This window comes from Protobothrops mucrosquamatus, unplaced genomic scaffold, assembly GCF_001527695.2.
Source record: "Protobothrops mucrosquamatus isolate PMUCROS unplaced genomic scaffold, P.Mucros_1.0 scaffold378, whole genome shotgun sequence".
In the NCBI taxonomy this organism is placed as follows: Eukaryota; Metazoa; Chordata; class Lepidosauria; order Squamata; family Viperidae; genus Protobothrops; species Protobothrops mucrosquamatus.
In genome coordinates this window covers 1,340,721-1,355,632 of record NW_015386710.1, presented here as the reverse complement: position 1 = coordinate 1,355,632, position 14,912 = coordinate 1,340,721, and the positions used below count along the sequence as shown (strand labels likewise).

Genomic DNA, 14,912 nt, shown 5'->3' with positions numbered 1-14,912 from the left:
ATTTTTGAGAACAAGGTGTGGTTTTTAAAAGTGGCTGCCATGGTGGGCGGAGCCTATAAAAACTATCTTCTCTGAAGATAAAATAGCTCTCCAAGTTAAAATATTCCTACTTTGAACTTTATGCAACCCACCAGTATTCTGCAAAGAAATGTGATGTCAGAGGCTCATGTTTCATTTTGTGGCATGGCAAATGAATGTTGTTAAAATTAGTTTGTAAAATTCAGAGAGAAAAAAAGACTAGTAAGCACAAAGTGACATGTCCCGGGATCTGTTGATGGCCTTGGGCAATGCCCATTCCTTAAATATTTAAATATTCTATCTTTATTATACTTTAGCCATTGATTAATGTTGAAATTAAAACTGATGCTCCTAAAAATAAATAGAATTGATAGATATTTTAGTTGGATTATATGTATGAGTGTATCCTTTCTGGTATATATTAATTTATTAATCTGTTAAGTGGGATATTAAAACATAGTTGTAGTAGCCCTTTATATTCACTTCTCCTTTCCTATAGGTGAACAACGGGAGCCTGTTAATTGGTCTTGGGTCACATTAACAGCTAAACAGGTGGTAAATGTCATGGTCTCTGTGTTGTACAATCCCAGCAAGTTCTATTGCCAGTTATTAAACAAAGACGGTACATCTTTTTTTTCCTCCTTTGCTTTCTAATCCTCTTTGGGTGTAGAAATAGTTTTGCTAGCTTCAGGAACAGGGCATTAACATAATAAACATTAAGTTTAAATAAATATATTGTAATTTGGGGCAAAATAATTAAATGTTATATGTATGCTGTTGACACATCAGTAAAGGGACTTGGGAGGAGATGCGATAACTCAAAATAGCAAGCTAGTGTGCAGAACAAGCACATTTTGTGTTAGTATTTGGAAAAGAGTGAAAATGAAACGGGAAAGAGTTTCATTAAGGAGGGAAAAATATGAAACAAACAGGAATTGATTTGATGTGATGTGTTAGTGTGATCACCAAAGCAATATAGCTAATTAAAAACAATTCTTATCTGCTATAGAGATAAGAACGTTTATGCAGTATGCAGTTGTAAGTATCTTCTCACACAACAAATTGTGCAAGTCTATGTTAGAACTTTGGTGAATTACCTGAGAATTAGTTAAATAAATATGTGTACAGTCCTGGAACTGTATACATATTTATATAGAATATGTACATTCTGCGCTTATTTTTAACAATGGGCCTTTTTTCTTTCTGGCCCTTGTTGGATTTGAGTGTCCCATGGGCATTTATTTGATCACTTTTAGGATGTTTGACTTACAGGCTTTTGCTACAAGGACTAGCAGTCTTCAGTCAGGCTCTGATTGAAAGAAAGAGTATTAACCTTGAAGTAATCCTAAAACATCTCAATATCTCAACCAATTATTTTCCAGATTTGAATGCTCTTAAAGAACTCAACTTATCTTTAGCAGAGTACTGTGAGAAAACAAAACCCAATGTTTCCCAAGTAACAAAGGGGATGGTATATGGTGCTTATTTTTCTGGTAAATATTATTTTTCCCTCTCTTTCTTTTAAGAAATATCAAAGTTTGTTGTATGCATGTATCAAATTTGATAACAAAGAAATCTGTTAGGTCTGCAAATCTTCCATTTTACCGTACTGTTCAATATTTATTTCATATTTCCAAAGTATATGATTAGTTTAGGTTAATAGTGCTGTGTTTTGTTTTGTTTTACATTATGCCTTGATTGTTGCAGCTTGATGAAGACTATTTTCTGAATGCTTTACATTTATTGTATTTCTTGCATTGTAAAAGCTATTTCTTGCATTTATCTAGCTATAAATGACATTGGTGTAAATTAAATAAAATTGCTTAAGCTCAGGTTTCTGGAAGAAAGTAAATTATATGTTTATTCAATGTTCTTTTCTTTTAAATTAGGTGATGGTAGATGGTATCGCGCCTTTGTAAAAGATGTCATTTCACTTGAAGTAATTAAAGTTCAATTTGTAGATTATGGAAATTGTGAAGAAATTACTCTAGATAAAATTAGACATATTTCATCTACATTCTTGAAACTTCCATTTCAGGGAATCAAATGTTGGCTTTCAGGTAATTTCAGTAATAGGAAACTCTTAAATTTTGTATATTAAACTAAAATCTAAATAATTTGATAAAGCTGGAAGATGTTCATTGCATACATTATACATTTGAGTAAGTTATCTTCGTTTTATATTTTTGAACAAAACAAGTTAAATTTGTTTTTTAATGTTATGCTTTAAAATTCTGGGACCTTAAAATGGTACAATTAATCCAAAATATCATAATACTTACTAGTAAATATGGCCAAGTCTTTAAATCATGTCAAGTTGCTTCTAACTTGAAATTAATGTAGAAATAATCTTTAGTCTGATTATTTGAAATGAGCTCAAATTTAAAAACAATATAAAAAGACACTAGGATAAAAAGTAGTTTCCAATATTGGCTAAAATTTGCAGTATTACAACTCAAGATGCTTCCTATTTACATCAGAATAACTCGTCAATGCACCAAACCACTACGACTTAAGGTATTATCCGATATGAAGTAGGGAATTATCTCTGGTCTGTATCTTTTTTATGAAGAAAGGATTATGTTATATAACTTGTCAAACGTGTAAGGATAGTTTTGTAAAGGTTAGTAAGTCGTTAGGTTAAAAGACACTCCACGATAAATTATAATGTCTAGCTTTTCTATTGCTCCAAAGAGTCAAAAGATGAAAAATCATAGCAATATCCTTAAGGCTTTGAGAAAACATAAAGCATTTTAATTCATGAATTAATTTCTACTAAAATCACTAGTACTTGCTCTTTAAGAAGTGTATGGAATATTGTGCTTATTATGATTTCAAAAAGCAGCTTCTAAAGAGCAATGAAAGTTTTCTTAAGATTTCTTTCTGTTCCCCATAGGTGTGAGACCCAAAAATAATAAATGGACTACAGAAGCTATAACAACCTTTCAGATGTATGCAACTGAGAAAAAACTGCATGCCAGAGTAATTTCTGTAATGAAGAATGGTGCTGAAGTGGAGCTTATTGATAATTCTAATAGTATTCCTATGATCGGTGAAATATTAATAAGGAAACACATGGCTTTTAAAGAAGACGTACTATTAAATCCAAATACATTACCAGGTGAGTTGATAACAAGTAATTTCCAAACTAATGTAGTATTACTGTTGTTTAGAATGGTATGACAATCCCTAAGATTTGCTTGTCTGAGAAAAATTGTGTTTCAAGTTTGGAAAAAAGCAGCCTTCTATAAAACATTTTGCCCATGTTTCATAACAAACATGGGAAGCAAGACTTAAGCATACTTTATGGGGTTTGCCAATAAAAATACCCATAGTTTTCCATTTCGGAGTTTGAAACCTTTATTGTAGCTACAATGCACATATCCTAAGCTCACTTTTGTGTTTGGCAACCTGCGTGGGGGAAAATTAAACATGTACCACTCACAACATTCAAGGAAAGTACAACCCATGAACTTTTAACTTCCCCAAAGTGTAGGATTTAAAAACAATAAACTTACCTACCAAAATGACAGCAATATTTACATAATTAACTTCATTTCTACTATACCTTCATCACAATTTTCTCCAGCCACTGACAAGCAGGAATGCGCTTTCCTGTTCTTTCAAGCCAATTGCAGTATATCAGAATATGGAATAAAATGTCTACGTTTGCCCTAAATGAAGGCAAAAACTCAGAAATACAAAGTATTTCGTTCCAGACCTGGTACATTTTGCTTACCTTTTTTGTTGTCTTTTAAGAGTAGATTATAATTATTGTAGCATGCTATCCTGAAGATACCAGATATCCTGAAGATACCAGATACCTTAGTACAGAATATCTTGTTTTGAAGATATGATGATGTTACATAATATTTTCATTGGATGTTGCTGCATAAAGTATTGTATAATTTTTTTTGTTTTCATCTGATATTACAGTTACGTCTACCAGCATGCAGTGGACAATGCCAGCATTTTCCATTGGTGATACATTATCAGCTCTTGTATTAGATGTGGTAGATCCTGGGTTATTTTATGTTATACCAAAAGAATTGAAAGGTAAGAATCAAAGTATACTATGCCAACGAAAATGATATTTATTGACCCCCATTCACAAATATGTATTTATATAAATAAATTATAGCAAACCTCCAGCATGTTTTCTTTCTTTCTGTCTCTACCCTCTCTGAATATAGAGCTCCTGTTAGATAATACGAGTGGGAAGATTATGAATTTATGCTCTCTGTAACACTAAATTGCACTAAATTTGGACACAGAGTAACTGACAGCATTATTTCAGGATGATTTGGAAACGGGGTGATTTTTAAGAATGTTCCTGTTCCATTCTTGCCTTCCCACCTCCCAAAAATGAAAAGCCAAGAAATTTAAAACTTCTCTTTTCAATGTTTCAATATCATCAGGCACCTTTTCTCTATAAGGTCAATCTTCCTTTGATTGATAGCCCCATAACACAATTGTACATTAATTAATAGATTGTTGTGAATCCTACAGTTTGAAATAAAATGAAATCCTGTTTTAATAAACTAAGTAGTGTAATAAACTATTTATGAGGAGGCATCTGTTATTGAGGATAATCAGGTGAACCAGAGAATATAGCATCATCACATTACATAAATTACATTTTTTTATCTATTGCATTTTTATGCATTCCATATGAAGCAGGGAAAATCTTAGCATTTTGTTTAATCATATTTTTAAATTATATCACTTCAGGAACATTGGAATATTTTAATTTCTTCTTATAGAAACAGGATTTTGAAAGTGTCAAAAAAGGTACAAAATGATTATTGGAATCCATTGGAAAAGAGAAATATATTTCATTCTAAAAAATAATTTTGGTCCATTAAACATTTCATGCAGAGTATTGCTACATCACACGATTGTGTTTTCACATAGAACAAAATGGGGTTGTTTTGTTCCAGGTATGGAATTGCACTTCTCCAGAAGAGATTTAGGGTGAGGTATGGAGAAGGCAAAAACTAAAGATAACTGAAGGGAGGTTGGGAAAGGAAGGTGCTAAGCTATCACAGAAGAGTACAGGGAACATTTTCCCTAGTAGTGAGACCATTGTAGTAAGAAATAAAGGCCACTATGTTGGCAGTTGTATTTGCATTAGAAGGGAAAATTGTTGTTTGTCCATCGATTTCGATGAAGACCTTGACATCTTATGGATTATGGGCCATCAGCGGTGTGTCCGTAGATGGCTGATGAGACCGATGTTAGCACGGAATGTTCTGCCACATACGGAACAGAGAAATGTGGACACCATTGCTTCAGCATTTGCAGCTCTGGCTTTATGGAGTGCTCGCTTCTCTTGTGCCAAGATTGTCCTTCTGTGTTCATATGTCTGGCAACCCTGGTAAACCAGGGTACGCCATGTCGGTCGATCATGTGCCAGAGATTCCCAAGAGATGGTATCGATATCCAGGGACTTGAGAGATGCTTTCAGCGTGTTTTTGTATCGCTTCTTTTGTCCCCCGTGCGATCGCTTTCCTTGAGACAGCCCACCATAGAAGAGCTGTTTAGGGATGCGATGGTCTGGCATCCTTACAACGTGGCCTGCCCAGCGCATCTGGGCTTTCATCAACTGTAAACTGATGACAGGCCTGCTCTGGAGAGGACATCTGTATCTGGTATCTTATCCTGCCACCGGATCCTCAGAATTCTGCGAAGGCAAGTCATGTGGAAGTAATTCAGTTCGGATTGCACGGAGGACATGTGACAGGTCCAGAGTGATCGTATGTAATCCCATCAATCGTGACGACGGACCATTTGAAATTCGAATCATCGTTCCGAATAAGCACGGCGGTCCCACACGTTAGTCCGCAGTCTGCCAAATGCAGAACTTGCCTTGGCAATTCTACAGTTGACCTCGATGTCAATTGTCACTGCACGGGATATTGGAGGATTGAATAACAGAATAACAGAGTTGTAAGGGACTTTGGAGGTCTTCTAGTCCAACCCACGACTCAGGCAGGAAATCCTATACAATTTCAGACAAATTTCTTCTTAAAAACGTCCAGTGTTGGAGCATTCACAACTTCTGGAGGCAGGTTGTTCCACTGATTAATTGTTCTAACTGTCAGAAAATTTCTCCTTAGTTCTAGATTGCTTCTCTCCTTGATTAGTTTCCATCCGTTGCTTCTTGCTGTGCCTTCAAGTGCTTTGGAGAATAGGTTGACTCCCTCTTCTTTGTAGCAACCCCTTTACAAACTGGAACACTGCTATCATGTCAACACTACTTCTTCTTTTCCTTAAACTAGACAAACCCAATTCTAGCAACCATTCTTTATATGTTTTAGCCTCCAGACCACTAATCTTCTTTGTTGCTCTTCTCTGCACTCTTTCTAGAGTCTCAACATGTTTTTTACTTTGTGGTGACCAAAGCTATATGCAGTATTCCAAGTGTGGTTTTATCAAGGCATTATAAAGTGGTATTAGCAGTTCATGTGATCTTGATTCTCTCTCATTGGAAAGTTGACAGACTGGAAGGAATGCCATACTGGAGACAGCTGAGAATAAAGGGCATGAAAGCATGGATTTTGCCCTAAATGCCTCATAAAATCAATCTAGAATTTTGTTTTGCCTGAAAATTGGACCAAATTGTTGGGTTTACAGCTAATTTTAAATGGTTCAGCAATGGAACATAGTAGCTTTTTCCAGATAGGCAATAGATCATAATTCCTATTCCATGCACATTTTAATAGGAAAGCAACATTTATTTATGATACCTATGAGTCTAATAATATTGTTGAAAAGAAAAGGGCTGGAAAGAAGCTTTTCAGGCAGAAGTGGTGGTCTCTAGCAATCATTTTGATTTCCCTCAATACTGCTTTGTATGAATCCAAAGTAATCCTCAGATAATAAATAAAACCACAACCCAAGGCTAATAGTAATCTTAAAACACTTCCGATTGGCCATAGAAAGAATGAGGAACAGACAGATTTCATTGCTAGCTCAAAATGGCTGTGGGAGGAAATTGGAAGAGTGTGGATTGATGTTCAAAGTGGTGTAACTACAGAAAGGAGAAACAAGGAACTTAAACAGGAGTAGGCTTTGTAGAATAATATGAATAGTGGGAAATAATGATAGGGAAAAAGCAGGACAAGACTATCATCAAGAATGATAATTAAAGAGGAATGTAGAAGCTGTAAGCTGACTTTTTATGTTTGTAAATATCAGAGAGAAGAACTGAAATTGTCGTGGTGGGGAAACCAATAATTTGCCAAGTTTAACATTATGGTAACATTTCAAATGTTCAGTATCAATACGCAAATCTGAAGTTTTAAAGAAATGGATAGTTGGTGGATAGTTGTTTTTTTCCTCAGGCGCATTTGATTTCCCTTAAGAAAACAGCTCCACAATTGCTGATGATACAGTGTCTTACTTATTTTTTGAACCTGAAGTATGGCAAAAAGTCAGATTTATTCAGAATCTGAGAAATGTCAGATGAAAAAGCACTCAAACTAAATCCTTGACACTTTCACAGAGGATTGTAAACTGAAAGCAGCTTCAAGTTCAAAAGCTCAGCTGATTTATTTCCATTTCAGTTGTGTTGTAGTTGAAATTGTTGAAAAGCTAAGTGTGTTTGAGATACGATTTATTTTCTCAACTATATTGCTCAGTGTATTCCTGGCTTCAGAGCTTCAGGTTCCATAATGAGTAGGCTAGCTTAAAGGATTTGTACAAGTTTTTATAGTCTTCCATTCAGTAGCTCATTGATATGAGGGTGAGTTGGGACTAGGCAGGATTTTGTTCCTTGTTCCTAGTATTTCAGACAGGCAGACATAAAGACAATGAAACCCTGTAAACTGCATATGAAGAGAATGTAGGAATGCTGTGAGAACTAGGTGTTAGTGGTGATTAGTGCAGGAGAAAAGAAAGCCTCCCAGAATCAAAGGTAATTGTGCATGTGTGTGTGCGCGCACTTATATACATACATAAATTTTAAATGCATATAAACTTACACAGTTGAAAGATTACTATTTTAGGACATATGTTGCTAAAACAAGTCAGGGATGATATACAAAACAATGTATTGAGCCTTGAATAACATATTTGGTTATTTTATTCAAAAGCTGCCCTTTAAAATGTTTTTTTTTATAATTAGTTTTTCAAGGATACATTTTCTTTTCATTTCAGTGGATTCACAAAAGCTCCATAAACTAATGATTGAACTTGCAGACTGTTGCTGTGCTCAAAATGATTGCATCTTCCAACCAAAGATTGGTGAACCCTGTTGTGCCAGGTTCTCAGGTAAGGGAATGGATTTGGAAAACCAAAATGTGTGTGTTTGTGAACGAATGGATAAAATAAAAAATTCTACTTAATTTGTAGAATGTTCTGCAGAGATGCATGGATTAGGTGAAAGCAGCACCATTTTAATGTGTTGCATTTAAGTTTATTTCATTTAAATTCAGTGAAATTAAATGCTATTTTTAAAGAAACCGTATATGCATTTAGTAGTTCGACATATAACTCCAATAGCTACTAAAGATGTAATAATAAAATTCACAATTTCAATAGTTATATCAGGTGGTCAGTAAAGCAGTGTATTTATTTTTTAATTCTTTGAATAAGTTAATCACACTGAATTCAGATCAGCTGTTCCCAGCAGCTTATGCATGGGAAAAAACAAATACGTTTTTCTGAATTGTTTAATTTGTTTCAAAAGCAAGCCAGAGAGTAGTTACTTTAGATAGAAAATTATTTAAGTTCTCTGTTCTGTTTTTATTAGTGACATTGATTTTATAACCTTTTGTAATTAGTTAGACTTAGGTTTATCTTTTGATAAACAGCCAGGACATCAGGAGACATCCCAATGTCTCTTCTGTTAGTAACTTAGGCCAGAAGGGTGTTTATTGGGGTGGAACAAATCAGTAGGCCTTTAAGGATCATGTGGGAATTATTATGGATGTGAAAGCAGTTTGAGAACAAGTGTGAAGAAAGAAATTGCTGCAAGAGACTATTGGATTCACAATGGATGTGCTTCCACTGGTGTGATAGTGTTTGATCATGCTGCTCATTCTTGACTATCTCCCTCTTAAATAACCTCCCATAGTCCCATTCTTTTTTAAAATTGTTTTGAGTTTGTATCTCCCTAAATTAATTCTAAATTTAAAGGAAATTTATTCCTTCAAAAAATAAATCCCTCTTCAAATACAAGAATTTGGGAAAATTCTTCCAAATATTTTCTATAAATGCACTGATAACACTACTTATGGCCATGTACTGTAAGTTACACAGGACCAGTTTACTCTTTTAAAAATATATTTTCCTTTAAGACTTCTCCCCTTTCTTCACCTTTACTCTTCAGTTTAGAAATAGGGACATTCTCCACAGTGGATTTTCCTTTATAGAAAAACTCATTGAACAAACAGAGAGTTTGGCAGAAGAGCAACAAATGGGTTAACCAAGAGTTAATTAGAGTGGATGCAGTCTTCACAATATTTAAGAGAAACTTCAGTGTTTTGGAATATGCAGTTGATTGGTTTGTCTACAATGATGAGCTTCTCAGTCTTGATTTTTTTTCCCCCTACCATTTTAGGTGATGATAAATGGTACCGTGCAATCGTTCTGAGAATAAATGTATCCGACATTAAAATCGTGTATGCTGATTATGGAGTTGTGGAGATGTTGCCTTTCTCTAGACTTCAGCCTATAACTGCCCCCTACTTACAGTTACCGTTTCAAATACTTAAATGTTCCTTAGCAGGTAACAAACCAACCAGTTTAGTTTCTCAAACAGTAAATATTTTCTTTAGTTATATAGTTGTTTATGTCTTCATAACATTAAACTATTAATGTTAATTAATTAGTAACCATAGTGAGTTGTTTCCCCCCCCTCTTTGCTGCTTCTGGATGACCACATCCAGATTTTAAATACAAAGAGAGATGTGCCAGAGGGCAGGACACGTACTCCTTTTCAGTGTTTCATAATCATAAAAAATAGAGATTCAGATGAAATTTGTGCTATAAATGCATGTGAAATGGTATTAGTGACATTATATTAGTGTCATCATAAAATAATTTTAAAATTGATGATTCCTTGCTTGAATAAGCTTTTTCTTTCCTTTTTCGTGTTAGTTATGCCCTTAAAGTGTGCCACATATATTCTTGATGTGTCAGAAATTCAGTGAGATGTATTGCTGTGTAGGTGTGGCGGAGGGTATTAAAGAGACAGTTCTTCTTTTATTTAATTAGTGCTGAATATACAGTGAAGTACTGTAAATGGTTCTAACATTACCATTCTGTGTAGAGTTGACTGAAAGTAAATCTCTTTGAACTTCTGAACCAGCATATATTTGTAGTTTTTCTCTATTCCAGATATTATGGGACTGGATGGAAAGTGGTCCATATCAGCAATAGAGAAGCTGAAAAGTCTCTTAATGAATGCCAATGTAATGATTACAGTGAAAGAAGTTTCTCAAAATATTTATCCAGTAATTGTGCAAAAAATGAGTGAAAATCGTGTTATGGATATAGCAGAACAATTAATAATTGAAAACTTGGCAAAATATAGCAATAATGGGAATCGTAAGTACTTCCAAACAAATACCTGCATATTTATCTGCTATGTACAAGATAATATTGCTAAACAAATACTGGTAGCGTTACTAGGAAGTATATTTCTATTTTCACTTGGGTTTGTCACTACTGGAATAAATATTTAAATCTATTTTTCCTTTCTTTAGAATGTTCAAAGACAACAGATTGTTCCTGCATAGAGTTGAAAAAGCAAGTAAGTTTCATTTTGAAATTAATTTTCTTGATTTTTGAGTACAGATAGTTTACATAGAAATGATCCACAGAACATTTGTCTGTAACAATATCTTCACTGAAAGATACAAATCAGGGTTTTAAAATGTATAACCTGCGTAGTAAAAAAACATAATAAAAACATGAATTTGTAGAGGTCATTGCATAATTGATATTATGTTCCCAAATGAAAATGTAATCATTTCCTGAAATTTCAACTACAAATTTCAACTATCTTAAAGCTCTCCGTGTATATGAGTAATTGACTGTAAAGTCAATTTAGAGATGGGTCCTTTCCCCAAGAAAAAGCTATGAATCCAAAATTAATCTATATTTTCAGAAATATTAATTCTTATTTTAACAAAAAAGTGGACTAGTATGAAATTAGCAAAGTTAAGCGTGATAATGCTTCCAAACTAATACTTAGAAAATATGTGTTCTGTTAGTGAGGCTCATTATTTGTTGAATAAGTAGAGTATATAAATTGCAACGTTAAGCAAATATAATCTGAACTAGATGTTTATTGGTGCTTTCTGTTTGCAATAAATTGACTGGAAATCTAGCTTGAGGGAAGACAATTTCATTATAATTTCTGGTTTTCTTCTATTTTATAGGTTGCAAAACTTGAACAGGTTCTTTATTTTCTCCTGAAAGATCGCTTTGGTGAAGATAACATTCCTAACATTATGAAGGCCTTTGAAAAATAAAATTATCTATATATCATATCTTGCAATAATATCAAATATTGTAAAAATAATATTAAAAGTTAATGCATTTTGTTTTGTATCATATTAAAATTTAGGTTGCTGATTTTTGGATCCCCCAAAGTGCGAAACTAGTTTTTCTGCCAAAAGATGCTGTGAAATAATTGGGATAATTTAGAATCAACTATGTTTTGTGTGCCATACGTTTTTCAGATACTTGAACTGTAATTGGGTCCTGGAGCAGAGCTGTGCAGAATCAAAATGTAAAAACACTGTATAATACTTATTAAAGCAATTCTTTTATTAAGTCAGATCAAGTCTGAACAGTTCATTAGCTTTTGTGTTGCTAAGAATTTACCAGAAGAAATAGTAAATAAAATTCCTCCATACAAGTCAAGTTGCTTCTCAAAGCCATTATCTACATCAGTGGTTCTCAACCTGTGGGTCGGGACCCCATTTGGGGTCGATCGACCATTTCACGGGGGTCGCCAAGCAAGGCTGTCCGCCATTTTTTTCCCTTTTCCGGCGGGTGCCTTACCTCCCTTGGGCTGGGCCAGCTGGTGGTCGGCCTGCTCCGTCTCTGCCGCTTGCCAGCTACGCCTCAGCCGGCGCAGGGGGCGGAACCACACATGCGCAGCGCTCCCGGGCAGGGAAAGTCCTCGACTTACGACCGGTTGGGTAGTCCTCGACTTACGACCGGTTTAGTCCTCAACTTACGACTGGTTTAGTCCTCAACTTATGACCGGTTGGGGTCGCGGCATTAAAAAGGTTGAGAACCACTGATCTACATTATCTCCAGTGTAAAGTAGAGTATTGACATAGACTTTAGATATTCACATTAGGAATCACATAGACTTGATTGGGATAGAAAACAAATTGGTTAAGTGTGACAGTCCATCCAAAACTGAACACTAATATGTCCATAAGTTGTGTTTTGCAATCTTCAAGTGTTCCCAGGAAGGAACCCTGAAATTTCTGTAAGGCAAAGACTATATCCTGTCTTCAAATGTCTAAGGATGCCTGCAGGCCTGTCCCCTACTTCCCAAAACATTGACAGACACATTCAACTACAGATTTGATGAAAGCTGTAAACAAACATGCAGAGGCCGCGCCCACCCAGCTCCGGCAATGCAAAAAAAGTTGTGATACATCGCAACACGTCACATGACGCACCGAGTTTGATACCCGTGATCTAGTCTATTTAAAATGCAGCTCTCCTTCAGTTATCTAACTGAATGTGGATCCATTCCCTACTGAGATGAAGTCATTTGCAGCTTAAGCTAAACACCTAAAGCATTTGCTTAGGTATCTTACAACTATCCTGCCCTGCATGTTCCTTTCAATAAAACTCCGTGACAAAAATACCAAACATTTCATGAGATTTTCCTAGTTATCACTACATTGCCAGGTCTTTGAGAGAATGGAGGGTCAACAATTAGGTCAGTCCTAAAATACAGGTTTACTTACCATGGCTCTGTCCACATTTCCCTTTCCTCCTGGACACAGGTTGCAGCAATTAAATTGATGGTGTTAAATCTCGAGAAGAACAAAAAATATTAGGCATCTTTCACTGCTGGTTAAAGCCAGGACTGGATTCAGATTATTTCAGTAGTGCAGTACGGTACAGCACAAAGCCCGAACTCATACTTAACAGCTTTAAATAAAAGTGCTTTCATTTTTTTAAAGTTTGCTTTCCACACATGCAAAAGTTGTAAATACAAGGATTTTCATTACCATAGTAACTGCGAAAGGTCACTAAACAAGACAATTTAGTAAACGAGGACTATCTGTAGAGAATCCTCTGCTATTGTGAGAAAAGGTGTCCCATCAGATGGCTATGAATGCTGTTAAAAAGTCCCAATCCTTGATCTCTGCACCACCTGCAAGATAAAATATTTTAACTCTACAGCTAAAGCATTTGAGTCATTAAAACTGATTAAGGATTTCCAGAATCCGGATCATTAAATGAACAAAACGGGGATTCATTTTTGCTTACCAAGGCAACCACCACTGATATGTAACTTTTTTTCTACTATCTTATTTTAAAATTTGGAAGATAACCTGTGCATGTGTTTCTCTGCATGTTATAGTCTGCATGTCGTTATAGTCTGCTGCTTGTCTCATACTTTCCCGGTATATGTTCAAATATAGTTGGGATTGGTCAAGATTTCAGTTTCTGTGATGAGAGGTGAGAATAATCTTGGAGAAAGTGGAAGAGATTGTTGTCTAGGAAACAATCAGATGAGAGTTAGGAACCTTCTGCCTCTCCTCTGTGGCTTAAGGGCCAGAGAAAGAAATTTCAGAAGGACCCACCCTAAGGGATCAAACAGGAGACGGGAAGTTTTGTACATTTAAACTTGAAAGACTGGAGTCAGTCCTTGCAGGTAAACAAGACAGGAAATACTACTAGATGAGCTAAATGTACATTAGGTTTAGAGAATCTTGCAAGTCTGGAAGTACAAAACATCCGGCTTAACTGCTTGATCTACTAATTTCTACTCAAGTGAATCACAACTCAGGAAATTACAGTTTAGTAGTAGTGTTATATGCATTGAGTCCACATACATGTGGGATACGTAATAGTGATCTGTGTGCAGTAAAATAACTAAGCAAATGTATAAAATAAGCCACTGCTTCTTGAGGTATCAGTAACAATTAAAATACGTTAGATGCAGCCAGGAAAAATGAGGACGATACAACTTCAGGTAGAAAAGAAACATCCACCTGGCTGAAAGGGAGAAACGGGAGTCTGTCTCTTTGACCCCAGTGTGTAATTCAGGGGTAGTCAACCTTGGCTCTTTTATGACTCGTGGACTTCAACTCCCAGAATTCCTGAGCCAGCTGTGCTGGCTCAGGAATTCTGGGAGTTGAAGTCCACGAGTCATAAAAGAGCCAAGGTTGACTACCCCTGGTGTAATTGGTTGCTGGCATTCCTGTCCTGCATTCCTCACCTTAAAGGTACATATTTCTAGTGCCGACTCCCGAATTTCCTTGGCACTTGCCGCCTTTCCCAATAGGCGGGGACGTATCTTCCCACCGACTCAGCCTGTCCAACGTGACCGAACGGGCCCTTGGAAGGAGATATAGGGAAACACCCCTCTTGACTCCTGCGCAAAACCCTCCACGCTTTGGTGCAAGTTTGTGCGGGAAAGTTATCTTTGCTGCAGCCTCCTGGTCCGGGGCTGGGGAAGAGAGTTAAGAGTGCTGCGGCAGGGAATATTGTGCAGGAGCAAATTCTCAACGTGCCTGGCGGAAGAGAATAGCCCGAGGACTGTTTTATTGCGGCAACTAAACTGTCCGGAGCCCCGCGCTCCCTTGTTCACAGAAAAGAAAGCAGAGAGGGTAGATGTAAAAAAAAGGGAACTCCGAAACTAAGTGCGGCCGGCGCTTCGCTTCTCTCCCCACACACACACA

The 14,912-nt window shown here is 35.9% G+C and overlaps 1 protein-coding gene across 1 annotated transcript in view; it reads left to right on the top strand.

Annotated features, from left to right (window-relative positions):
* The window catches only part of TDRD1 (tudor domain containing 1), a 36,288-nt gene extending 24,503 nt beyond the window's left edge, over window positions 1-11,785 (top strand). Inside the window, exons 16-25 of the mRNA XM_029284111.1 lie at window positions 518-640; window positions 1,401-1,511; window positions 1,908-2,078; window positions 2,915-3,139; window positions 3,955-4,074; window positions 8,179-8,292; window positions 9,584-9,751; window positions 10,363-10,572; window positions 10,731-10,777; window positions 11,409-11,785. Of these exons, the coding sequence (XP_029139944.1) occupies window positions 518-640; window positions 1,401-1,511; window positions 1,908-2,078; window positions 2,915-3,139; window positions 3,955-4,074; window positions 8,179-8,292; window positions 9,584-9,751; window positions 10,363-10,572; window positions 10,731-10,777; window positions 11,409-11,501 (1,382 nt within the window). The 3' untranslated portion in view covers window positions 11,502-11,785. The remainder of the gene's footprint in view (window positions 1-517; window positions 641-1,400; window positions 1,512-1,907; window positions 2,079-2,914; window positions 3,140-3,954; window positions 4,075-8,178; window positions 8,293-9,583; window positions 9,752-10,362; window positions 10,573-10,730; window positions 10,778-11,408) is intronic.
* Window positions 11,786-14,912: the final 3,127 nt, after the last annotated feature.